Source organism: Mus caroli, unplaced genomic scaffold, assembly GCF_978045245.1.
Source record: "Mus caroli unplaced genomic scaffold, Mus_caroli_1 scaffold_17, whole genome shotgun sequence".
Lineage (NCBI taxonomy): Eukaryota > Metazoa > Chordata > Mammalia > Rodentia > Muridae > Mus > Mus caroli.
In genome coordinates this window covers 7928138-7952898 of record NW_028227272.1, presented here as the reverse complement: position 1 = coordinate 7952898, position 24761 = coordinate 7928138, and the positions used below count along the sequence as shown (strand labels likewise).

The following is a 24761-nucleotide window of genomic DNA, read 5'->3' as shown; positions in this document are numbered from 1 at the left end:
GCACGGGATTGAAGAGAGGGCTTTAGTCTCTCCTTAGGGCGCTCGCTCGGTGTCCTCCGGAAAGGAGCGGCAGGGTTTGTCAGGCCTGCAGCCTTAGAAAGAGTCGGAGGCAAAGAAGATGCTGCCGCTAGAATAACTCTGGGCACAGCCTACGTCCGCAACACCATCTACTTGAGAGGGCGGGGCCCAACATCTAATTTCGCGCCTCACCGGAAATGACGTAACTAACCCCCCGCAGTCTTACTGATTGCTTTCCGGTTCCGGGCCTCCCGGCTGCGCATGTACTCTGACTTCTACAGGCCTTCTACACGAGGCGACATGAAGGGCTCTGCGTCCGAATCTCCCAGTGCCTCGGTCGCTGAGGCGACCACCACCGACGTGCAAGTGACCCCGACCGCTCTTTTACAGCTGGACAGAGAGCAGGCGAGTGGCTTTGGGGACGACGATTCGGGAAGCAGGGTGGTAGGACCCGCGTTCGGCGCAGGGTGTGGGGCGAGAGGCTGGAAGTGAAGTGGGCCCGCGACCGCGTGGGCTCTCCGGAGCTCGAGGCTGGCCTCTGGAAACGCACCCCAGCGGGCTCGCTCTTCTCACACTTCTGGCCTGTCTGCCTCCTGTGGAAAGCGGGCTTCTGAGCTCGGTTCTGCAGCATCACAGGTCGTGTGTCCGTACACAAAGTGTTGGTAGCAGGGCCGACGCGCCTTTCCTGACCGCTTCCTTTCTCGTAGAGGGCAGAAGCTTCCGAATAGTCCTTCTCTTCCGTAGAAAGGACAACGTGTAAACAGATTCTGGAAGCAGGTCCTTAGATGTTTTAGACGGATTCTTACATTGCAATGGGTACAAATTGTAAGATCCTAATAAGCTGATGAAATTTGCCCAATAGAAAGAGGAGCGCCAGGCTTTGTGGCGCACGCCTTTAATCTCAGCACACGGGAGAGAGACAGGCGAATCTTTTGAAATCGTCTCCAGCCTGGACTACGTATTCCAGGTTGGCCAGAGCCATATAGGAAAATCCTCTCTTGAAACGCCCTCCGCCCCCAAAGGAGCAAAGGAAACAAATATGTCTGTGTGGGAGCAATTAACATAGATTGAGAAAATTAACTTATTCTCTGTCTCTGCAGATTAGAAAGGCAGTGGAAGTAATATCTAATCGCTCAAAGTCCAAAAAAAACAATAATGAATTGCTGTTGAATGGGAGCGAAAATTTATTTTTAATGGTGATATTATGGAAAATTCCAGAGAAAGAACTTCGGGTCAAAGTGTAAGTTATTATTTATCTCTTGAGAGTTGTTTGGTTGGATTTGTTTGTTCTTTGGCTTTTTTTTTTTTTTTAACATTTATTTATTTTATGTATGTGAGTATACTGTTGCTGTCTTCAAACACACCAGAAGAGGGCATCAGGCCCCATTACAGATGGTTGTGAGCCACCATGTGGTTGCTAGGAATTGAACACAGGATCTCTGGAAGGGCAGTCAGTGCTCTTAACCCCCGAGCCATCTCTCCAGCCTCCCACCCCCTTTAATTTTTAAAACTCAGAGTGTGAGTCACATGTGTCCAGTGCTTGCAGAAGCCAAAAGAGGATGTCAGACCACCTAGACTGCAGAGATAAGAGGTTGTGAGCAGCCCAGTGTTGGTACAGGTGACAGAAATCCGATCCAATCTCCTTGGGAAAGCAGCAAGTGCTCTTAACTGCTGAGTGGGTACAATCCTGCATTTGGTCTCTAGCCCAATATTTTCTTTTTTAGAGCCAGAAGTGGCAGAGGCAGGCAGATCTCTTGAGTCCTTGAAGCCAGCATTATCTTCAGAGCATGTTCTAAGACAGAGAAACAATGACATGAAAACAAATAACTAAAAATATTTTTAAAGAGCATTTATTTGTGTTTGTCTGTCTGGAGGATTGGGTGCACGCATGTGGAAGTCAGTGCCATTTCTCCCTACCATGTTGGTCCTGGAGCTTAAGCTTTGGTTGTTAGGCCTGGCACTGAGCACAGGTTTTCACCTGATTCATCTGGCTTGCCTGCATGTATTGTATGTTCTCCTTCGCTCTCCTAGGTCAGCAATGACCTTGAATGAGAGAGTAAGCATGTGTTGTGAATAACCCACGTACTTTCTGGCCTTTTTTGTTGTGTTTTGCAGACCTTTGCCTCATAGCATTCTCTCCGAATCCTCAGATGTATGTCTCTTCACAAAAGATGAATTCGATTCACCTGAACAGACAGAAGGTTTCTATAAAAAGCTTTTGAAAAAACACAGAATTAACACTATCTCTCAGGTAGGTGTGCTGATATGTTGAAGTCCTTTCAGAGACTTCATAGAAATGAAGTATGATACACTGCTGTAATTCTTGATCTTTCAGGTCTATTTTCTTTGTAATTTTATTTTATTCTTTTATGGCTATGATGTGTGTTCCTAACATGCATGCATGTGGGTGCAGGTGTCTTCTGGGACCAGAAAAGGTTTTGAAGTCTCCTGGAGCTAGGGCTTCAGGTGGTTGGAAGCTGCCTGCTTGGTGTGGGAAATAAAACTCAGGTCCTTCAAAAGAGCATCAAGTTCTCTTAACTACCAAGCCATCTCTCCAGCCCATTTTTCTCTTTTAATGTAATTGTCACTGTAATGTCATTGTTGGCTGTATTTGCTTTTGCTAAAGGTGCTATTCTGATTGGTGTCTGAAAAGCTAAATGCATGTCAGATTTTATATCTTATTTTTAGTTGTCTTGAGCAGAGTGCCTAAGGGAGAATGGGGTTTCCCAAAGCTGGAGTTGTAGAAGGTTGTTTCCATGTGTTCTCTCTAAGAGCAGTCGGCTCCAAAGCACTGAGCCATCTATACTCCCGTTGCAGATTGTTTAAAAACCTAATTTTTTGTGTACTTGTAGAGCATCACATATCTGGCTCTGGCTTGTCATTATTTGTTTATCTTTGTAGTCTGTTTCTTTATATTTCTTCTGGTAGTAGGAATTGAATCCAAAACTTTACACATGTTAGATCAAACTTACCCATGCTAGACTCTACCCCAAGCTTGAAATGTAGACCAGGCTAGCCTCTAACTCAGACTAGATTTAACCTTTACACCTCTATATCAAGGGCTGCTACCTCCTCACCCACAATACCCTTGCTTTTTTAAAAGTGTCTGGGTGGTGTTTTCTTTTTTGAGGGGGGGGGTGTATTTTTTTCAAGATGGGTATTTTTTTTTTCTGTATAGCCCTGGCTGTCCTGGAACTCACTTTGTAGACCAGGCTGTCCTAGAACTCAGAAATCCACCTGCTTCTGCCTCCCAAGTGCTGGGATTAAAGGCATGCGCTACTCAGCCTGGGTGTTTTGTCTGTGCACCTTATACATATATAAGTACCCATGTAGATCAGAAAAGAGTCTTGAATTCCCTGGACCTGGAGAGAGGTACATATGGCCACGAGCTACTATGTGGGTGGTGGAATCAAACCCAGGTCCTCTGTAAGAGCAGCCAATGCTTTTAACCACTAAGCTGTCTGTCTCTGCAGCTCATTTTATTTTGTTTGAGATAGCATCTTGCTCAATTGCTGGGCTGCTCAAAGTTAGTATCCTCAAACCTGAAATTCCCAAGAACAAGTTATGTCATATACTTAAGTGCCTGGCTGACATGCTGGGATTTTATCCAGGCTCCTTGATCGTTCCTCTCAGGGTCTCCCACCATCTGGCTAAGCCTCTAGCATATTTTAGCTGCTTAGGAATTCATTAATCAGAGAGGGGCATGGCTCTAGGACCAGTCTGAATAGGAAGTGTTAAATATTTCTCCTTCTGTTTTAGATGCTTTAACATTTTATGGTTTTGGTCTTGTTTCTGTATTCTAGATTATCCCTTTTAAAACTTTAAAAACAGAATATAAAGCCTATGAAGCCAAGCTCCGCCTCCTGGGTAGCTTTGATGTCTTTATTACTGATTCGAGGATTCGACGGCATTTGCCCACACACATAGGGAGGCATTTTTATCAGAGGAAGAAGTGAGTTTATTTGCAGTGACTGGACTTGGCTGGTATGGGGTTTCTGTGTCTCCGTCCGATGTTCTGATGCCTGTGTGCTTTTATAGAGTTCCAGTGTCTGTGAACCTTCTGGCAAAGAATCTGTCCACAGAGATTAACCGATGGATCACAGGGACCGTCTTAAACATCTCTAAGCGTGGTTCTTGCAGGTAACAAAGAACATTTATATGAGATTTCTTTAAACTTTACATGTCCCCCCATCCCTCCCATCCCCTACCCCATTTAAGGATCTTGTTAATAAAACTAGGACCTTCTAGCCAGGTGTGGTGGCGCACGCACGCCTTTAATCCCAGTGCTCGGGAGGCAGAGGCGGGCGGATTTCTGATCTACAAAGTGAGTTCCAGGACAGCCAGGGTTATACAGAGAAACCCTGTCCGTCCGTTCCCCCCCACCCCCCCAAAAAAAGAGGGACCTTCTATTAAAACCTAAATTTTTTGTTTTTAATAAGTCTTCGGGGGGGGGGGCTTTAGAAGTAATTTTAATCCCCCATTAATGAGTTTGTTGTCTTTTTTTTGTTTGTTTGTTTTTTGGTTTTTTGAGGCAGGGTTTCTCTGTGTAGCTCTGGCTATCCTGGGACTCACTCTTGGCCTCAAACTCAGAAATTGCCTGCCTCTGCCTCCCAGGTGCTGGGATTAAAGGCGTGCACCACCGCAGCCTGACTGAGTTCATTGTTGTCTTTGTTGTCTGATATTCCTGGAGAGAGGTGAACATACGTGTTCACCCTGTGCAGGGCAGGAACCATAGACCAAGGAAGTGATTGTACAGGTCTGTCTTGATGAACAGTGAGTTTGTTGTGCTGACCTAGAGTGGCCCCACCCACGCATGGGGGTTGTCATGGAAACTGTACCACTGGAGTTCTGTGGGGCTGCTGGTAACTCCATAGAAGGTGCCTGGAGCTCAGATAGCCTTGGGGTGGAGCCTCTTTGGTTTTGTGCCTGTTGAGGAATGTTTCAACTGAGAGGAAGTAGCTACACATTGATTCCTTCAGTTCATCCTCACCCAGGATCCTGAACTAGGTAGAGCCTTACACCTAAGCTAAGGAAAAGACCTTTGGAGTCAACCAGATGGTTCAAGTTTAAGACACCTATCCAGCAAGCATGACAACTCGTCTTTGGTTCCCAGGACCATCACTAGTATGATGGAGAGAACTAGTAAGGAGAGAACCAATACTTGCAAATTGTCCTGTGACATACAGAACACACACTAGATAAATAAAAAGACTGGAGAAATGGCTCATCTATTCTTCAGAGAACCCAAGTATGATTTCCAACACTCATGGTACATGTGGCTCACAACAACCTGTAATTCTTCCTCTAGGGATTGAATGTCTCTGGCCCTAAAGAACACCTACAGGATTTGGGATTTAGCTCAGTGGTAGAGTGCTTAAGGCCTGGGTTCAGTCCTCATCTCTGAAGGGAAACAATAAAAGGGCAGCCACACGTTCACATGCACAGGCACACATACATGTAAACCAGGCATGGTAGCACATCCCTCTAATCCTAGCACTGAGGACAGAGACTAATATATCTAAGCCTGAAGCAAACTTTTTGTTTACATAAAGAGTTCCAGCCCAGCTAAGACTATTGAGACCCTGTCTCAAATTATTAAAATAACAGTTCTTGGGGGTTTTGTTTGTTTAAGATTTATTTTATTTATATGCGTACACTGTAACTGTTTGAAGACACACCAGAAGAGGGCATCAGATCCCATTACAGATGGTTGGGAGCCACCATGTGGTTGCTGGGAATTGAACTCAGGACCTTTGGAAGAACAGTCAGTGCTCTTAACCACTGAGCCATCTCTCCAGCGCAGTTCTTGTTTTGACATAGGGTCTCACTATAATTCTGGATAACCTGGAACTCAGATCCTCTGACTTCTACCCTGAATGTTGGTGTTGAAGGCTTGTCTACCACCACACCCAGCTTTAAAAACAAAGGATAATAATTGCTTTCCAATCTTAAGTGGTCAAAGATGGGGTCAGTGTGTGGATCCAGGCTTAGCATAACAAGCACTAGAGATAGATTCCCATTGTATGCTGTCTGCAAGATGGAAGCCCCTTGATTAGCTTCAGTTAAGTAACTAAGAGGAGTTGTCATTGGGCCTGGCCTCCTCCCCTTGAGTTAGAGGCTGGTGTCAGAGAAGGTTAGAGATACCAAATATAATGGCTCACATCCGACCACAGGAGAGCCTGGGCTAAGAGGTCCTCTGGTTTGAGGGTAGCGTGTACTGCATGGTGAGTTCGAATTTCTTTGATTGTTTCCATTTGCTTTGCCTAGCACAATGTATCTTCCTGTCTTGTCTCTTCCTCTTCTTTTCTCTACCTGGGCAAACAGCTTTACACACCTGCACATACAGAGTAGCCAGCCAATGTCTGACTAAAGAAAAAAAAGCTGGGAAAGAAGCTGCTGTGCATTGCTATTCCCTGAGATGCCTCCGCAGTGAGCCTCTGGTGAGGGAGTAGTTCCAGTGCAATAGGAGCCCTGCTGGGCTTCCCATTCTTTTCCTGTGCCCTGCCCCATAGCTGCAGAGATGCTTTGGTCTCTGCTAAAAATAAGTTATCCATGAGAGAGGAGAACTTCTTATTTCAGAAGGACTCAGCTGGATAGGACATGCAAACTAGGAGGTGTCAATGGCTTTTGGGGGTGATTTCTTCCCAGAACAGATTTGGGGTCAATGTGGGTTTTCCGGTTTTGTCTTATTACTATTGTGTATTTGAGTGTAGATGTCAGAAGGCATTTTCCAGGGTCAGTCTTTTACACTCAAGTCACTGGGATTGAACTTGAATGCTTTAGCTCAGGCTGTTAGGCTTGTGTGGGAAGTGCCTTCACCCACAGAGCCAGCTTGTGGTCCAACCTGTGGGTGGTTTCTTTCAGCATGGTGGTGTTTTAACTCAGGGAGTAGAGTTTTAAAATACAAAAGTTAAAGGTTAAAAACTTTATTGCTTTATTAAATTCTAGTACGATCCGTATTGGTCACACTGGAATGGAGACTGAGCACATCGTTGACAACATCCTAGCTGTCTCAGAAATGCTTTCAGAAAAATTGCCAGAGGTACAGTATGGCAAGTGCGTGTTTTCCATTCTAAAAAAGCAGAGTGTGTATAAATGACATTCTTTCTTTTTTTCAGAAATGGCAGAGTGTGAAACTGTTGTTCCTGAAAACTGAGAAGTCGGTTTCCCTGCCCATCTTTTCTTCATTTGTCACATCTCAGGATGAAAACGCTGTTTCCTTCCGTAGTTTGAGGAAGCAAGTTAGTATAAAAGTTATAATATTGGATGGGGCTTAATAATGTGTAGCCAAGAGAGATCACAGCAAGTTCAGAACTAACTTAAGCTATAAGACCCTGTTTCAAATAAATTAATAAATTAAGGTATAGAGTCAATCTTGAGGGGGATGTTCAGGCTTATTTTATGTGCCTTGGTGTTTTGACTGCGTATGTGTTTGTGAGTGTCAGATCTTCTGGAGTTAGGGTTGTGAGCTGCTGTCTTGGTACTGGGAATTGAACCTGGGTTCTCTGAAAAAGCAGATGGCTTAACCACTGAGCTTTCTCTCCAGCCCTAACAAGACTCATCTTCATTTTGTGTGCTAGACAAGGATGAATGTCTTCCGCTGTTGCTGTCCATTGTCATTTTTGAAACAAGATCTTTCAGTGGAGGCCACTGATTGGCTGGACCAGCTGGCCAAGAGCTCCCTAGATCCTAGATGCACTCACTCGCCTGTAATTAAGATTCAGATGCCAAACATTGTGCCTGTCTTTCTATGTGTCTGACATGTTTTCATGTAAACCCTTGGCCCACTGAGTCCTCTCCCCAACCCCCAACTTTGGATACACACACACACACACTTATAGACTTAATACTACAGGTGCTATTTCCAAAACAGAATGAAGGGTGATGAAGAGGAGACATATAACTGATTAGAGTGGGGTTGTTTTGAATTCTCTTTGACCATGCTAATCGTCTCTACTGAATTTTTCATCTCTGTGTTGTGTTTCATGTCTTTATTTCTAGAGTTGCATATTGTCTTAGTATTCTTCTGCTGCAAAGAGTGAAAGGCATTCTGCTAAGTAATGATTGAAACCAAAATTGAGCTTAGTGGCCATGGGCTCTGCTTCCTGCTTATATTTATTCTGGAGTGTAGCTCCTAATAGGAAAGAATTCCATAGACTGTTTTTTTTCCAAGACAGGGTCTCTCTGTGTAGCCCTGGCTGTCCTGGAACTCACTCTGTAGACCAGGCTGCCCTTCTCTCTGCCTTACCTTAAACCTCTCTCGGTTGCATGCATACATTCATTTTCATGGTAGGTATTGAGTACGGGACCTTGGACACAGCAGACGTGGTATAACACGTCTCTCTTTTAGTTTGAAACAGAGTCTAAGTTTTAAACTTCAATAACTATAGCTCAAACTGGCCTTTGAGGTTGTTATCTTCCTGCCTCAGCCTTCCAGGTAGTTAACATGATGACGGGTACTGTTTTCAGCTACACTCTGTGTGTGTCCGTCCGTCCGTCCGTCCGTCCCCCGCCCCCCACCACCCCCCCCCCCCCCCCCGTCCAAGTCAAAATAGAAAGCCACGTGTTGAGCATGTAATTGTAGCGCATGGCAGGCAGGTAGGAGAGGGTTATGTTCAAGGCAAGCCTTTCTGAACTATAGGTTGAAATACCTCTCACCCTCCAAACAAAATAGACTGAGGTATAACTGTTTGCGTGGGTCAAAGATGTTTCAGGGAACTTGTGAATACTCGGCTTCAGCTTCTAAACCTGTGCCATCTGTTTTCTGTGGATGGTTCCTACTAAAACTTTATCTTGTGTTCTGGTAGGAACTAAAGAAGAGAAAGCATGAAAATGCAAAGTTGAAGAAGAAGAGCAAAATGTTAAAGAAGAAGTCCAAGAAGGCTGCATCTCTTTCAACTCAGAGTGGGTTAGCTAGTAGTGCTCCAGCGAAGGGCCCAGGAGCCCAGAAGAAAAAGACCAACAAGGCACACACAAAGCAGAAAGTTACAGAGGAATGTGAAGAAACAATTCCACAACTGGTACCAATAGGAGAGACTCCAGATAAAGAAAATGTAAAGGTATTAATAGTGATTATATTTATAGTAGCTGCTGTGTTTCAGGCAAAAACTGCTAGGTGATGCGGGTGGGGTCCATGCCTTTACTCCAGCACTTGTGATCCAGAGGTAGGAGGGTCTCTGCATTTGAGCCTGGACTACAGAGTGACTTCCAGGACAGCCAGGGCTACACAGAGAGAAACACTGTCTCAGAGGGGGGAAAGTAAAAGTAAAGAGTGCTAAGTAATGGAAAAGTTGAGAGTTAATTCCAGGAACCAGAAAGGCAGATTCTGGTTTACTTACTTTAGCATCTTGAGTAATCTGAAAGGCCTGTGCTACTTGACAATAGGGCATCTTCTCGACGTGTATCTCATGTAGATGTCATTGACAGGACATACAAAGTATCTATCAGTCCATGTGACTTCTCAGTGCTCTGATGTCAGCACACAGTGTGGCTGCTGCTAACACAATACAACCTACTGGTATAATGTTTCTAATATTGAAGTAGGAGTATACTCTAAAGGCTACACATGTGCCTGGAACCTCAGGCTGAGGCACCAGCATTATCACTTTGAACCCAACCTGAAATACATGCTGCGTTCCAGCCAGGTAAGACCCTGTCTCAAAAGGAAAGAAAGTTTGTCTGCTGCTGGAAAGAGCCCCTCCTTCTGCACACTGCAGTACACACAGGGTTGCAAGCACACTGCAGTACACAGGGTTGCAAGCACACTGCAGTACACACAGGGTTGCAAGCACACTGCAGTACACAGGGTTGCAAGCACACTGCAGTACACACAGGGTTGCAAGCACACTGCAGTACACAGGGTTGCAAGCACACTGCAGTACACACAGGGTTGCAAGCACACTGCAGTACACACAGGGTTGCAAGCACACTGCAGTACACACAGGGTTGCAAGCACACTGCAGTACACACAGGGTTGCAAGCACACTGCAGTACACACAGGGTTGCAAGCACACTGCAGTACACACAGGGTTGCAAGCACACTGCAGTACACACAGGGTTGCAAGCACACTGCAGTACACACAGGGTTGCAAGCACACTGCAGTACACACAGGGTTGCAAGCACACTGCAGTACACACAGGGTTGCAAGCACACTGCAGTACACAGGGTTGCAAGCACACTGCAGTACACAGGGTTGCAAGCACACTGCAGTACACACAGGGTTGCAAGCACACTGCAGTACACAGGGTTGCAAGCACACTAGTGCTCCTCAAGTTGGATTGTTAGATATTGCTCTTTGTTGTTCTAGACTTAGTTTTCTCTCTTTCTTTTTTAAGATGCAAGAAAATATCACAGGGAAAACTCCAAAATTGAAATCTGATCCAAGTACACCTAAGGGTAAGAAAAGGAAGGCCTTGCTGGCTACAGAGATTCCAGAAGCCTCCGCCCCTGGGACCTCAGGGAAGAAGCAAAAAAAGGATGTTCGGGAATTCAGAAAGCCAGAGGCCAGCTCCTTCTCTACTCCCAGGAAATCTGGAAAGAAGGCTTCCAACACACCCAGAGACAAAAAAACCAAGACGGCCCACTCAAACTAGAGTTAGTGCGTTGGCATGAAGGACATCAGAGTTAACCTAGAGCTTTTCAAAAATAGTTAGACAGGGTGTGGTGGCACACTCACACATTGTGGAATGCAGAAATAGGCAGATGTATGTGAGTTTGAGGCCAGCCTATTTGTCTACAAAAGCATTTGGGTCACCTGGGATAAAGCAGGATTCAATATTTAAAGGCCAGATTTAAGTCCTGGGCTTGGTGGTATAACACTTTGCCAGCATAGGCAATATCCTGGCTTCAATACCAGGCCTGTCAAACAAACAAAGCCCACCCAACAAAAAGTACTCTGCTGCCTTCCCTCACAGCCTTTTTAACGAGGAGTCCGCGACTTAAATGCTTTTTGAGAAGTTTCTGTGGGTGCCTCTGAATTTAATATTTCTATTGTACAAACTAGGGGTTTGAGACACAAATATTTTTAAATTGTTCAGTGTATTTGCTGATGGTTCTGTATGTTTGCTTTTTTAAAAATTAAACTATTACTGCCCCTTCTGTGTAGTCACTGTACTGTTGGTGTTTCACATCTTACCTGACTAGTTTTGTTTTTGTTTTCTGGGGGTTTTTGTTTTTTTTTGTTTTGTTTTGTTTTTTGAGACAGGGTTTCTCTGTATAGCTCTGGCTGTCCTGGAACTCACTTTGTAGACCAGGCTGGCCTCGAACTCAGAAATCCACCTGCCTCTGCCTCCCGAGTGCTGGGATTAAAGGCGTGGGCCACCATGCCCCGCACCTGACTAGTTTTGAAGACATGTAGGAGCAGCTTTCTAGTTGGGCAGGTCAGCTAATGTCTGCAAACATTCCCTGAGTGGTTGGTGAGGAATTGAAACATAAAAATCAACTCCAGGAGGGCTGGAGAAATGGCTCACTGGTTAAGAGCACTGGCTGCTCTTCCAAAGGTCCTGAGTTCAATTCCCAGCAACCACATGGTGACTCTCACAACCATCTGTAATTGAGTCTGATGCCCATTTCTGGTATGCTCTATCTGTACATGCAGATAGAGCACTCATATACATAAAATAGAGATTTTTTTTTTTTTTTTAATCAACTCTGGGACAGGAGACACAGTTCAAGTAGCCCTGCTCTACAGAAGACTCAGGTTCAATTCCCAGGACCATCATGATGGCTCTCTGCCACAAACCACCCCAGTCAGGTATGGGGGTCCTAGAAGGTGGGTAAGGATTTGGTGTTGACAGACAAACAGAGGCAGTTTGAATCTGACTGTATTTTGGAGGTCTCAAGCAGGGAATTTTATACATTAAAATCCAAACATTGCATCTCTTAGAAACTATCCAGTGAAACAATCACAAATACCAACAAAAATCATCTAAGCTTTACAACTCTGAAACTATGTATTTAGTGAATCACATAAAGAACAGGTAACATCATTATTAATATAAATCATCAAAATATAACAATTCTAAAAGGATGTATTCAGTGAGGCAGTCATTCAAGGCTACTGGCATATTTCCAAGAGCAGGTTAATCTTTATGATCAGTGCTCTTAACCACTGAGCTAACTCCAGCCCCATATGGTTAATTATTCAACATCTAGTGCCTGATTTTTTTATAAATCTTCAATGCATAAATTTAAACTACTTTAATTCTTTTGAATTAAGACTTTCTTTACCATATACCAAAACCCACCTCTGATAACACAGGTGTAGCCATATGAAATTTTATTGTTGGGAAAGTTTTTAATCTATCATAATTGTTTTGTAAATGATTTAAAAAGTCAAGAATTGATTTCCCCGGGGATAAGGTCATACTAGTGACCCAATCTCAAGGGATGGTTTCTTTACCTGTTATTCTCGCTTAAGATCTTGGCCTACGCTACCAAGAACATGTAAATAAAAGGAATAAGAGACCCTGGCTGCCCTGCTGAGGAGAGACAGACCCTCCTGCTGTGGCAATGGGCCGGCTTCAACCAGGATCACGGGTGTTTTGCATGTGGAATGGAAAATGGATTCTGTAATACTGATGAAAATGGAGTCTGTAATACTGATCCACTCAAAGAAAAAGAGAAACAAGAATTTTTAGAAGGAGGAATTGGCCATGTGGAAATGTTATTTTGCTGTAACTATTTAGCTTTAGTTGGTGGTGGAAAAAAACCGAAATACCCTCCCAACAAAGTGATGATCTGGGATGATCTGAAGAAGAAGACAGTCATTGAGATAGAATTCTCCACAGAGGTCAAGGCTGTCAAGTTTCGGAGAGATAGAATTGTGGTTCTGGCTCCATGATTAAGGTGTTCACATTCACACACAATCCCTACCAGTTGCACGTCTTTGAAACCTGTTATAATCCTAAAGGCCTCTGTGTCCTGTGTCCCAACAGTAACAACTCCCTTCTTACCTTCCCTGACACTCACACTGGCCACCTACAGCTTGTAAACCTGGCCAGCACTGAAAAGCCACCAGTGACATTCCTGCACATGAGGGTGTCCTGAGCTGTATTGCTCTCAACCTGCAGGGAACAAGAATTGTAACTGCATCTGAAAAAGGGACCCTTATAAGAATATTTGATACTTCATTAGGGCATTTAATCCAGGAGCTACAAAGAGGATCTCAGGCAGCCACTATCTATTGCATCAACTTCAATCAGGACGCTTCTCTCATCTGTGTGTCCAGTGATCACGGCACTGTGCACATTTTTGCAGCCGAAGATCCAAAAAAGAATAAACAGTCTAGTTTGGCATCAGCCAGTTTCCTTCCAAAATACTTCAGCTCCAAGTGGAGTTTTTCCAAGTTTCAGGTTCCTTCAGGCTCGCCATGCATCTGTGCCTTTGTGCCTTTGGAACAGAGCCCAATGCAGTCATGGCTGTCTGTGCAGATGGCAGCTACTACAAGTTCCTGCTCAGTCCGGAGGGCGAGTGTGTCCGGGACGTGTGTGCACAGTTCCTGGAGATGACCGATGACTAGCTGTGACTGTGCCTGTGAGCGCAGGTGATACCACCACCCAGCCACCCTGTGGACTCCTGGGGCTGGTGCCAGTGCCCCAGGCCTGTGGGTGAGGGGCTCAAAGCTCCCCCTCCCCCCAGGACCTTGGTCTTGAAGCCATACGTGGTTGTCTGCCTTCCTGAGCAAGGCTTCTCATTCCATATTAAAGGATCATCATTATGGTTCTGCAGATACTCCGTGGCTCTGAGCGGCTTGTGCCCTTGATGGCACTTCCCTTCAATTCACCTGTGATGCTAGTATTAGTGGCACCACCATATTCATGCCAGTAGGCTCTCTGCAGTCCCTGGGAACTATCTAAGCACGAATCAGCGGAAGCTCGTAGGATGAGTGTGTCGGGGCTCAAATACTAGACAGTTCCAATGAGATAACACTATCAGCTTGTCTGATAGAGCACACACACACACACACCCGCCCACCTCACATGAGGAGCACTGTTCAGAGCACACACTGGGGAGTTCTGACTTTGGCCATTAGAGTGAGTCACATCCCAGACCTACCAGAAAGCAGAATGCTTGTGGCACCCATTTGGGGCACAGCCCTTAGGCTGCAGGGTCTTCTGGTTTTGTTTGGGTTGAAACAGAACTTTCCCATTATCTTTAGGGAACAGAGTAACGCATAGTCTTTAAAAATCAGTCCCAGGGCTGGTGAGATGGCTGGGCTGGTGAGATGGCTCAGTGGGTAAGAGCACCCAACTGCTCTTCCGAAGGTCCAGAGTTCAAATCCCAGCAACCACATGGTGGCTCACAACCATCCGTAACGAGATCTGGCACCCTCTTCTGGAGTGTCTGAAGACAGCTACAGTGTACTTACATATAATAAATAAATAAATCTTTAAAAAAAAAAATCAGTCCCTGAAGAGAGCATTGCTTTGCTTCACTGAGGGGCCTTCTCAGTGCAGTGTCCATGTGCCTCTAGCTCCCGTTGGTGTGGTGGGTACTGCCTTGGCCTGTGGTGTTTGTTCTGTCTCATCTCCCAGCATCCATAGGAACATACTAACATTGGGATGGCAGGCACATCCTGGTACTGGCACAGACTGGAGAGTCTGTGTCTCTGTACCACTTGAGGTATATGTTTAGTTTTTTTACATATCTTCTAAGAAGCTCAGTTTTGCGGTTTTGATTTCAGGTTGCAAACATTTAAATTGTGCACAGCAACAGGTTCTCAGTTCTGCCAGTTCCTTTATGCTCCTGTAATCGGCTAACTGTGGATTTGATGTCAAGTATGCATGTTACCTTATGTGTATTTAATCATGAAACTTAATTTTTGCACACTTGTTTGTACTGTTTTCTTTGAAATAAAAGTGACTAATTTTGTCATAAAAGATAAATAAAAGGAATAAGAAAACAAAACATATATTGCCACAAGAACTACAGCTCAATAATTTTTCAAGAGTTCCACAACCGGTTCCAGGAGGCCTCCCCCTTAACTACAGTTCCAGGGATTTGAAGCCTTCTGACACCAGCACAGAAATGGTACACAGATTCGTGCTGGCAAAATACCCCAACAACAAATCAACTACAAAATGGAGCAGAGAGGTCTCTTGCTTTGTATGGCTTGTCTGGAAGGGTTTTGGTATAGAGTCTTAATGCAGTACCTCAGTATACTACAGTATACTCCCACATAAGCATAACTGTGTGTGTATACCCCCACACAAACAAGCATAACTGTGTGTGTATACCCCCACATAAACAAACATGACTGTGTGTGTATACCCCCACATAAACAAACATGACTGTGTGTGTATACTCCCACATAAACAAGCATAACTGTGTGTGTATACCCCCACATAAACAAACATGACTGTGTGTGTATACTCCCACATAAACAAGCATAACTGTGTGTGTATACTCCCACATAAACAAACATGACTGTGTGTGTATACCCCCACATAAACAAACATGACTGTGTGTGTGAGTATATTGTAGTTGCCTTTAGACAGACCAGAAGACCCATTACAGGTCATCGGATCCCATCACAGAGGGTTGTGAGCCACCATGTGGTTGCTGGGAATTGAACTCAGGACCGCTGGAAGAGCAGTCAGTGCTCTTCAACACTGAGCCAGGAGTGATAGTGCACACCTTTAATCCTAGCACTTGGGAAGCAGTGGCTGGAGGATCTCTGTGACTTTGAAGCCAACCAGGAGAGTTCAGGTTGCTTCAATTCTGCATTCAAGGGCCTATGCATAAAACAGTCAGCTCTGCCGACTCCCCACTGAAAGACACTTCCTTCACAAGTCCTTACTGCTTTGGAAGAAACAATTTCTGGTAATTGTTGGCTTACTTAAAACGTACCTATTGAGCCCGGCAGTGGTGGCACACTCCTTTAATCCCAGCACTTGGGAGGCAGAGGCAGGTGGGTTTCTGAGTTCACGGCCAGCCTGGTGTATCTATAGAGTGAGTTTCAGGACAGCCAGGGCTACACAGAGAAACCCTATCTCAAAAAACCGAACAAAACAAAACAAACCCATTGACTTCTTCGGGAAAACACCAAATGGTGGATAATGCCGGTGCAGCAGAAGGACCCAGAGAACCCCGGGGGGTGGGAGTCAGGTGGGCCAGGATTAGGAGGCCAGAGCGGCTTCTGTGGAGGATTTGGCAGCAGTCTTAGGGGTTGCGGTCGTGGTCGAGGCCGTGGTCAAGGCCTAGGGGCTCATGGAGGTAAAGCTGGAGTGGATCCCCAGCTGGGCGTCGTGGCACACGCCTTTAATCCCAGCATTCGGGAGGCAGAGGCAGGCGGATTTCTGAGTTCTGGGCCACCTAGTTAAGGACATGAAGATCAAGTCCTTCAAGATCTACCTGTTCTCCCTGCCCATTATGGAGTCTGAGATCATTGACTTTTTCCTGGGTGCACCCCTAAAGGATGAGGTTCTGAAAATCATGCCAGTGCAGCGGACCAGGTTCAAGGCATTCATCGCTACTGGGGACTACAATGGTCACGTTGGTCTTGGTGTTAAGAGCTCCAACTAGATCGCCACTGCCATCCGAGGGGCCATCATCTTGGCCAAGCTTTCCATCGTCCCTGTGCGGAGAGGCTACTAGGGGAACAAGATTGGCAAGCCCCACACTGTTCCAGGCAAGGTGACAAGCCGCTGTGACTCTGCTGATACGACTCATCCCTGCCCCCAGAGGCACTGGCATTGTCTCTGCTCCTGTGCCCAAGAAGCAACTGATGATAGCCAGTTTAGATGACTGCTCCACTTCAGCCAGGGGCTGCACTGCCACCCTGGGCAACTTTGCCAAGGCTACCTTTGATGCCATCTCCAAGACCTACAGCTACCTGACCCCTGACCTCTGGAAAGAGACTGTGTTCACCAAGTCTTCTTATCAGGAATTCACTGCTCATGTAGTGAAAACCTACACCAGAGTCTCTGTTCAGAGGACCCAGGCTCCAGCTGTGGCTACCACATAAGGGTTTTTATACAAGAAAAATAAATGAATTAAGTCTGCTAAAACAACAACAACAACAAAATGTACCCATTGTACCAGGTGAGAAAAGCTCATTTCTTTCATAAACTAGTGTGTACCCTGCCTAATGCCAGCTGAATGTTCTGAAGACAGTTTACATGTGTGCCTGTATGAAGAGGCCCTACTGAGCTTCACAGTTTATACATCCATGCCTGCAAAGTTACCATTCGAATTTCTGCAGCTGGGAGAGGATGTCTGTCCTTATCCTGGACTATTTTTCTTAATACACTAAGATCCTCAATATCCCAGATCTGAAGAGATGTCTCTGTGCTTAAGAACCTATACTTGCAGGGCGTGGTGGCGCATGCCTTTAATCCCAGCACTCAGGAGGCAGAGGCAGGCGGATTTCTGAGTTCGAGGCCAGCCTGGTCTACAAAGTGAGTTCCAGGACAGCCAGGGCTATACAAAGAAACCCTGTCTCGAAAAACCAAAAAAAAAAAAAAAAAAAAAAAAAAAAAAAAAAAAAAAGAAAGAAAGAAAGAAAGGAAGAAAGAAAGAAAGAAAGGACCTATTTTATATGGACGGCTTTTGGATTGTCTGAGATATAAATTTATCCTGGCGTTGTTTTAAAAATGTTTGAGTGTGTGTGTGTGAATGGAACTGGTCTGCTTGCTCAGTGCAGGCTAGGAATGATCCTGTTGAGGCAGTTTGGCCAGCGAGTGCATTTCCCTGAGAGATCCAGCCTGACGTGGGACTGTGAGATCTGACATGCCACATGTAGATGAGGGAGGCTGTTTCCTTTAGGAGGTGGAAACCTGTGTGATTAGAGGAGATAGTGGGTTGGCATCTAGTTTGACCAAGGGTCTGGACAGTCAGGGTAGCAAATTGACAGCATATGCACTGTCTGAAAAGAGGTTAAGGGACCCCTTGACTTCCTCTGGGACCCCTTAACCTTTCTACTGCAGAGAGTGATGGGGCATCTCTCAGAATTGTAGAATAGGGAGTTCATCCTCAGGGGAGTAGTATATTACTGCTGCAGCACCCCTCTTTCCTCCATCAGTAAATATTGAGGGGGCTCTGCAATGGAAACTTCTAGTTTCTTTGGAAAGTTACTTATGTCAAATGTCTCCCTGGGGTACACAGGTGAAAGGGTCTCGCTAAAAGCAAACACGTAGCTGGGTCGTGGTGGTGCACGCCTTTAATCCCAGCACTTGGGAGGCAGAGGCAGGCAGATTTCTGAGTTCAATGCTGGCCTGGTCTATAAAGTGAGTTCCAGGACAGCCAGGGCTACACAGAGAAACCCTGTTTGGGGGGGAGGGGGGAGCAAACACATGAAAGACTGTTTTCCTGAAGCAGCCACAGGTGAAAGGATGTTTGGATATAGCAAACACATGAATGAAAGGACCCGTGATGAGGGAGTATAAACATGGTGCCACAGACAGTGGGAGCTTTCCTTTGGTTTGCTCTGCCTCGCTATTCTTCACTAATGACACGGATGCATTGGCCTACCTTACAACTCATTGCTGAGCTCAACTTGTGGTAACTCAGCCATTGAGAGAAACTCCTCCAAGAACAGCTCATGAGGTTCTTGAGGCAGCTTGCCACTTGTGAGGCCTCACCTCAGGCCAGTTGGCAAGCCTGGCATTTTCTTCAGGATTGAACTACAGCTGCCTGGTGTCTACTTGCTGAAAAGACTGGACTGTGGCTGCTGGTTTGTGCCTGGTGTTGGCCTGCCTAGAGGACTGGTCTGCAGCTGCTGCATCATATTTGGTGTCTGCTATGGGACTGAACTGCTGCTGCCCAGGAAGATCAAGCTCTCAAACTCACCCTCAAAGAAAACTACTGACAAGCAGGTCCACTTCCCCCATATCTGAATAACTTTTCTCTTCCACCACCTCTGCTGGGTGGTAGGCTAGAGGAGAGATTGAACCCTTATTAAAAGTAGGTTGCAATTTTTTTTTTCCCAGGATGAAGAGATGGCTCAGCGGTTAAGAGGACTGACTGCTTTTCCAGAAGTCCTGAGTTCAAATCCCAGTGCTCACATGGTGGCTCACAACCATCTCTAGTGGGGTCCAGTGCCCACTTCTGGTGTGCTAAGACAGTGTTAGTGTACTCATATAAATTTTAAAAACTTTTTTTTTTTTGCCTATAGGGCTCCAATTATGTTTTGTTTTGTTTTTTTAAATAGTTTGGGAGCAGCCATTGCAACAAAGGGAGGACAGAGGTCCATTTTTCGTCAGGATAATGGTTGTTAATTTGTCCTGGGAATCCTATTAAGCTGATAGCAAAGGGGGAGTGAGTTTTGATTAGACATTAAATATTGGCAAGGGAAAAAGAGGGTGACAAGAATGTCAGGTTCTTTGCCAAAGTTTGTAGGGCCCTGTCCCTGCCATTTTTAATCATATTAACTAGTACACCTCATTTAGAATTCTAGGTACACTACCCCTTGGGGTGTGGAGCCATTTCAGCACACCCTGGGGTTGATATGGGGCTCCCACGAGTTTAGGGGAGGAATTAAAGATAAGGAGCTGTATGGGCATTGTTGGGTCATATCTGACAAGAGCCATGTCTTTTATAGCTGCATTAACAGAATTTAGAGCTTGGATTGTGTCCTCAGGAGGATGGCTTTTTATACCAGTTGAGCAGTTTTGTTTCGAGTTGGGGTTAACATTAACAGGGAATAATGTGTGGGTGTTTTGGGATTCTGGCTTCACCTAGCAGTCCTTAGTAGAATGGGAGGAAGAGTTTGTTTTTGCAACAGAGTCATGAAAATTACAAAACTGTGGCATAGTAGAGAGTGGAGTGTGGGGAGCTGTGGGGTTATGTGGGTTTTTATCTATGTTTTTGGTAGGTTTCTGGCTTTGTTCGCTTAGGGAGGAGGGAAGATGAAGTGTGTAGTTTCTACTATCCTGCTTTAGGCTCCGGATAGACCACACTACCAGCCACTACTCTGGTTGCCTTGGATCTGAGGATGAAAGACACACACACACACTCTGCTTGCTCATCTTTAACCTGCCTTACAGCTCAGTGGCTGGGGTCTTCTAAGCCTCCCCCGTTAGTGTGCCTTTTCCTTTACTCCTTCCTCAGCACCCATGTCTGCCCTCAGCTTAGCTGCCCACTTAGCCTTCTCCTTGCTCAGCACCTGTGTCTGCCCTCAGCTTAGTTGAATTTCTTTTTTTTAATTTAAGTATATGAGTATTCTGTTGCTGTCTTCAGACACACCAGAAGAGCGCATCAGATCCCATTACAGATGGTTGTGAGCCACCATGTGGTTGCTGGAATTTGAACTCAGGACCTCTGGAAGAGCAGTCAGTGCCCTTACCCACTGAGCCATCTCTCCAGCCCTTAGTTCAATTTCTAATCTCCCACCTGGAGAAGAAGCCAATGGCCATTCCACCCGGCATCTCACATGGCTGGTGACTCTCTCTCCCTCCAAAGCATGGTGAATCCCTTTCCTTCTTCTGTGTCTCCTAGCCTGCCTGCAGGGAAACTGGTAGTCCCACCTCTTCCATCCAGTCATTGGGATTCCTCAGGGGTCCAAAAAAGCTAAGCCTTCCCATAGATTTTAGTACTGGCAGCCACCTGGTATCTTTAGCTGGCTGCTGTTGTACCAGGGTTTGTTGTTGTTCTGTTGTTTTAAGAAGTTACAGAGTCTTTGGCAATGCCTGTTAGGGGCTGTCATGTTTTAGCAAGGGGCTAAAGGGACCTTCTGTCCACACCAGAGAGTAGCTCTGGCAAGAAATCATCAGTTGTCCAAATCCATATGATGGCACCGACTGGAAGCACAGCAGGAGAAGTGAAGTTGCTTTTCTCCAGAGTTGGGAGGGAGAGGGGCTCACCTTCAGTGTCCAATCAGAGGTCTTGTTGAATTTGCATGGGTATCAGTTGCAGCTGTTCTGGTCCCATGACCACCAGATGCTGGTCTTTGTACAGGGACTTACATAGCCTGCTGGAAATCCTTCGCCCGGCCAGCAGGAGTAAAAAGTCTCTCGGGGCTCGGACATGGTCAGAATGACCAGTGTTATGGCTCTCTGTGAGGAAGCTGGAGCAAGGCAGGGAGGTTGCCGGGCCGGGCCTCTTCCACAGCTAGAAGCCAAAGTCAGAGCCTTCAAGATCCAGTGACGAAAACTTTGGGATAGGAAACTTTCCCCTAGAATGTTACAGCCCAATAAGACAGGCACTTTCAGATGATCTTTGGTAAAATAACTCATGCGCTTTATTCCTCATGGACAGCGACCTTATAAACATTCTGGGGTGTGGTGGAATCCAGGGGTAGGTGCTTTCCTATTGACTCAGGGATGCTCTATCTATATGGGGAAGGGCTTCAGGTGTTGTCTCTACTTGATTGTCATGGTCTTCCTAATGGGGATGTCACTTGGTCATGTGTCCCCAGAACTAGTTTGAACACCTGCTGCTCTCAATTATGAGCTTTATTGGGGTTCTGAACTTTACCAGTTCTTCTGTGGTGGCACAGTCCACTGCCCCACATCTGACCTGTATATTTCCTCCATCAGTCACTGTAGGAAAAGAATCAAACCCACCTCTCTGAATGTCCATCACTTGCAGCCTCCTAGGAAGAAGGGAGGAGCGTCCTGAAGAGGAGCATGCTTGCTGTCTATCCCTCTGGATATTGCCTGTGCTAACATCCTAGTGATCTCCATATGGGAGTGGCTTCTCTGACTCTGGAAATCATTCTTGTCACCTGAGACTTTCTCGGTTGGAATATACATGACAGCAGCAAGCCTTGTCATCCTTGTCTTCAGTTATGTGGTAGTTGTGTCCCACCACAATGAGAATTTGACAAAGGACCAGATGAAGGAAGGAGGACAGAGCATTCCCTTATGTGACTCCCAGACTTTGGAATTGGCTAGCACCAGAGTATAATATTGGCTTTTTTTTTTTAAGGCTTATTTCATGAATGTGACTATATTGTTGCTGTCTTCAGACACACCAGAAGAGGGTGTCAGATCCCATTACATCCATTACAGATGGTTGTGAGCCATCATGTGGTTGCTGGGAATTGAACTCAGGACTTCTGGAAGAGCAGTCAGTGCTCTTAACCTCTGAGCCATCTCTCCAGGCCCTGGCTTTGGTTTTTTAAACTCTATTTTTGTTTGTTTGTTTGTTTTTTGTTTTTTTTTTTTCGAGACAGGGTTTCTCTGTGTAGCCCTGGTTTTTCTGGAACTCACTCTGTAGACCAGATTGGCCTCAAACTCAGAAATCTGCCTGCCTCTGCCTCCCAAGTGCTGGGATTAAAGGCATGCGCCACCACTGCCCAGCTAAACTCTACTTTTAATATGAGTTCTTAAACGCTTTAACCTCTTTTCTAGCCCACCACCCACCAGAGTTAGTGTGAAAGAAAGGTTATTAGGATACAGGGGAACTGGGCCTATTGAGAAATTGCTCTTTGGTTCAGTTCAAAATCATCAGTTCAGTTCCCAGGAGGCAGCAGCAGCAGCAGCAGCAGCAGCAGCAGCAGCACAATCTACCCAACGCCCTGCATGAATCGGCCAGCCATCTAGGTCAGTAGAGTCGGGATAGCAAACAATACAGCAGCAGTGGCATTACCTAGCAGGAACAGCCAGGCCTCCGCCGAGTCAGCACGAGCAAGCAGGGGCAACCAGGACCACACCAGGAGAAATTCTTTGCTGTCCCCCTCTCAGCAAAGTGAAGAGCAGCAAAGACACATTACCAAGAAGTGTTGAAAAGCTGGCTATGCAAGCAATCTTCCCTCACTGTTTGTTGAGTCCTATTTATACTCCCTCCAAACATCACGTATCCTCCACAGGCCTTGCCTCACCATGTGTCTTGCCTCAGCACGTGAGTCTGTATCAGCTGACATCACTCTGCCAATCAGCCTGAGTCCATGGAAGGGGTAGAGTACCATCACAAGTTTTTTAATGAGTTTCTCTCTATAGAGTCACGACAAACAGAGTTCAGCTATGCAGTGTAAGGTGAACCAATACATGTAATGGTGTTAGCAAAGAATCCTTCATCCCATGTCCTTTCACGTGCTTGCTTTAGCAAAACATCCTTTCACCTGTGCTCACTTCAGAAAAATCCTCCTTCATGTGTTTGCCACAGCAAAACACCATCAACACAACTGACTTTCCAAAGAAACCATGTTTCCTCTTCACTGTAACTACACAGAACCTGATATCCTAGGCCTGGACCTTATAATCTGAACATTAAAACGTACAAATAAAAATAGCATTTTAGTCTTGAAAAACCAAAAAAAAAAAAAAAGCATTTTAATTGCTTAAAATAGAACAAAAGTAAGAACCCCCAAAGGTCTGATTTGTTCCTGTTTTCTGTGGCACTGTAGAAAGTTCATTCATGGGGCCCATATCGTCAGGAGCTGACTCTCATCTCCTTTGTTCTCTTCTTCCCAGAGCTGAAGGTCTAGCTGCTCTTTCTGTGTCTCATATAGACTGCTGCAACTTGAACATATACAGAGGTGACTCGGGTGACTTAAGATTCATACCTTTTGTATACAAATACAATCTAGGCTGGCAAGATGGCTCAACCTGAGGTTGACACCCCCAGGAATCACATGGTTGGAAGAGAAAACCACCTCCTATTCTCTGTCTTCACATCCATGGCAATGCATGTCTGTGCACACACAGAAATAATGTGGGATTTTAAAACTTTTCTATTTATTTCTGTCCTACCCTTTTACCTGCACTGTTTCTCCCCATTGGGGGCTCACTTCCTTAGAGTTATGTATCCTGAGACACCACTTCCCTGACAATCTGGTCTCTGTTTCCCTTGTCTTTGTCCATGTCTTTGCTGGATCTGTTCCTGCTGTGATAGGATTATCCAGCCCCTCTGCTCCTCAACTTCACTTTTGTCTGGTATAACAGGGGATTCCCCTTTAGAAATACCACGCTCCATCCCTTCCACAACTACTGAAAGTCTCCCTAAGCCCTGCTTCCACTTTCACATCTTGTGTGTGGTCTGGTCCACTGAGTTTAATTATGGCTGCTTGCTTGAACACAGTGATTTACCAGTGGCTACACTACTAAAGAAAATGCCTCCCCTCCACATGCACTGCCCCAGAAACTGCTCCTCATCAGGCCTTCCCCATCCATAATAGTGTGTTGTGAATGGACCCATTTAAAAGATTCCAGATAGATGCTACAAACTCCAGCTAGCAGTACATATCAGACACCACATAAACCAGGTTCATCTGACAGCATGGTATGTACATTCAGGAAAGAGTCTCAGTGTGTGCACATATCATCACAGGAAGAACTCCATGTAGATTCCCACAGTTTTTAGAGCCCTGAGATTACCCAGTTATCACTCTTGAAAGAATGGCTATGTTAATGGCTGAAAAAGACATATTGGGTTGGCACTGAACCATACATTCTGGTAACCCCAGCACTTGGAGAGTGAATCAAGAGGACAAGAAATCCAAGGTTATCCTGGGATTCATAGCAGGTTTGAGATTAATTTGGGATCTATAAGGGGGCTGGAGAGTTGGCTCAGCTGTTAGGACCTCTCACTGCTCTTCCAGAGGACCTGTGTTAAGTCTCTAGCACCCATGTCAGATGAATCACAACCTACATGTCACCCTGCATGGCTCCAGGGGTGGACCTTACTGGGTCATGAAGGGTATGAAAAGAAGACGAATACACAGACACACAGGAAAGCTGGACCAGGTAGTCTGGGCTCTCTGATGAAGGAACCTTAGCACCCAGAAAACTCAGCATGTTTTTTATATAGTCAAACAGGGAGGCAGATTATTGAATACAGCTGAACTAGGAGGCAGTTTTAG

At 45.5% G+C, this 24761-nt stretch overlaps 1 protein-coding gene and 2 pseudogenes across 1 annotated transcript; all 3 read left to right on the top strand.

Annotated features, from left to right (window-relative positions):
- The first annotated feature begins 243 nt into the window (after positions 1–243).
- On the top strand, positions 244–11144 carry Rsl1d1 (ribosomal L1 domain containing 1). The gene is made up of 9 exons (XM_085832215.1): positions 244–423; positions 1119–1258; positions 2134–2269; positions 3822–3970; positions 4057–4158; positions 6967–7060; positions 7137–7259; positions 8826–9077; positions 10354–11144. The coding sequence occupies exons 1-9, from the start codon at positions 280–282 to the stop codon at positions 10609–10611; spliced, it is 1398 nt and encodes a 465-aa protein (XP_085688341.1). The 5' UTR covers positions 244–279; the 3' UTR covers positions 10612–11144.
- Positions 11145–11579: 435 nt separating this feature from the next.
- On the top strand, positions 11580–16985 carry LOC110311417 (small ribosomal subunit protein uS5-like; annotated as a pseudogene).
- On the top strand, positions 12495–14532 carry LOC110311998 (WD repeat domain phosphoinositide-interacting protein 3 pseudogene; annotated as a pseudogene).
- Positions 16986–24761: the final 7776 nt, after the last annotated feature.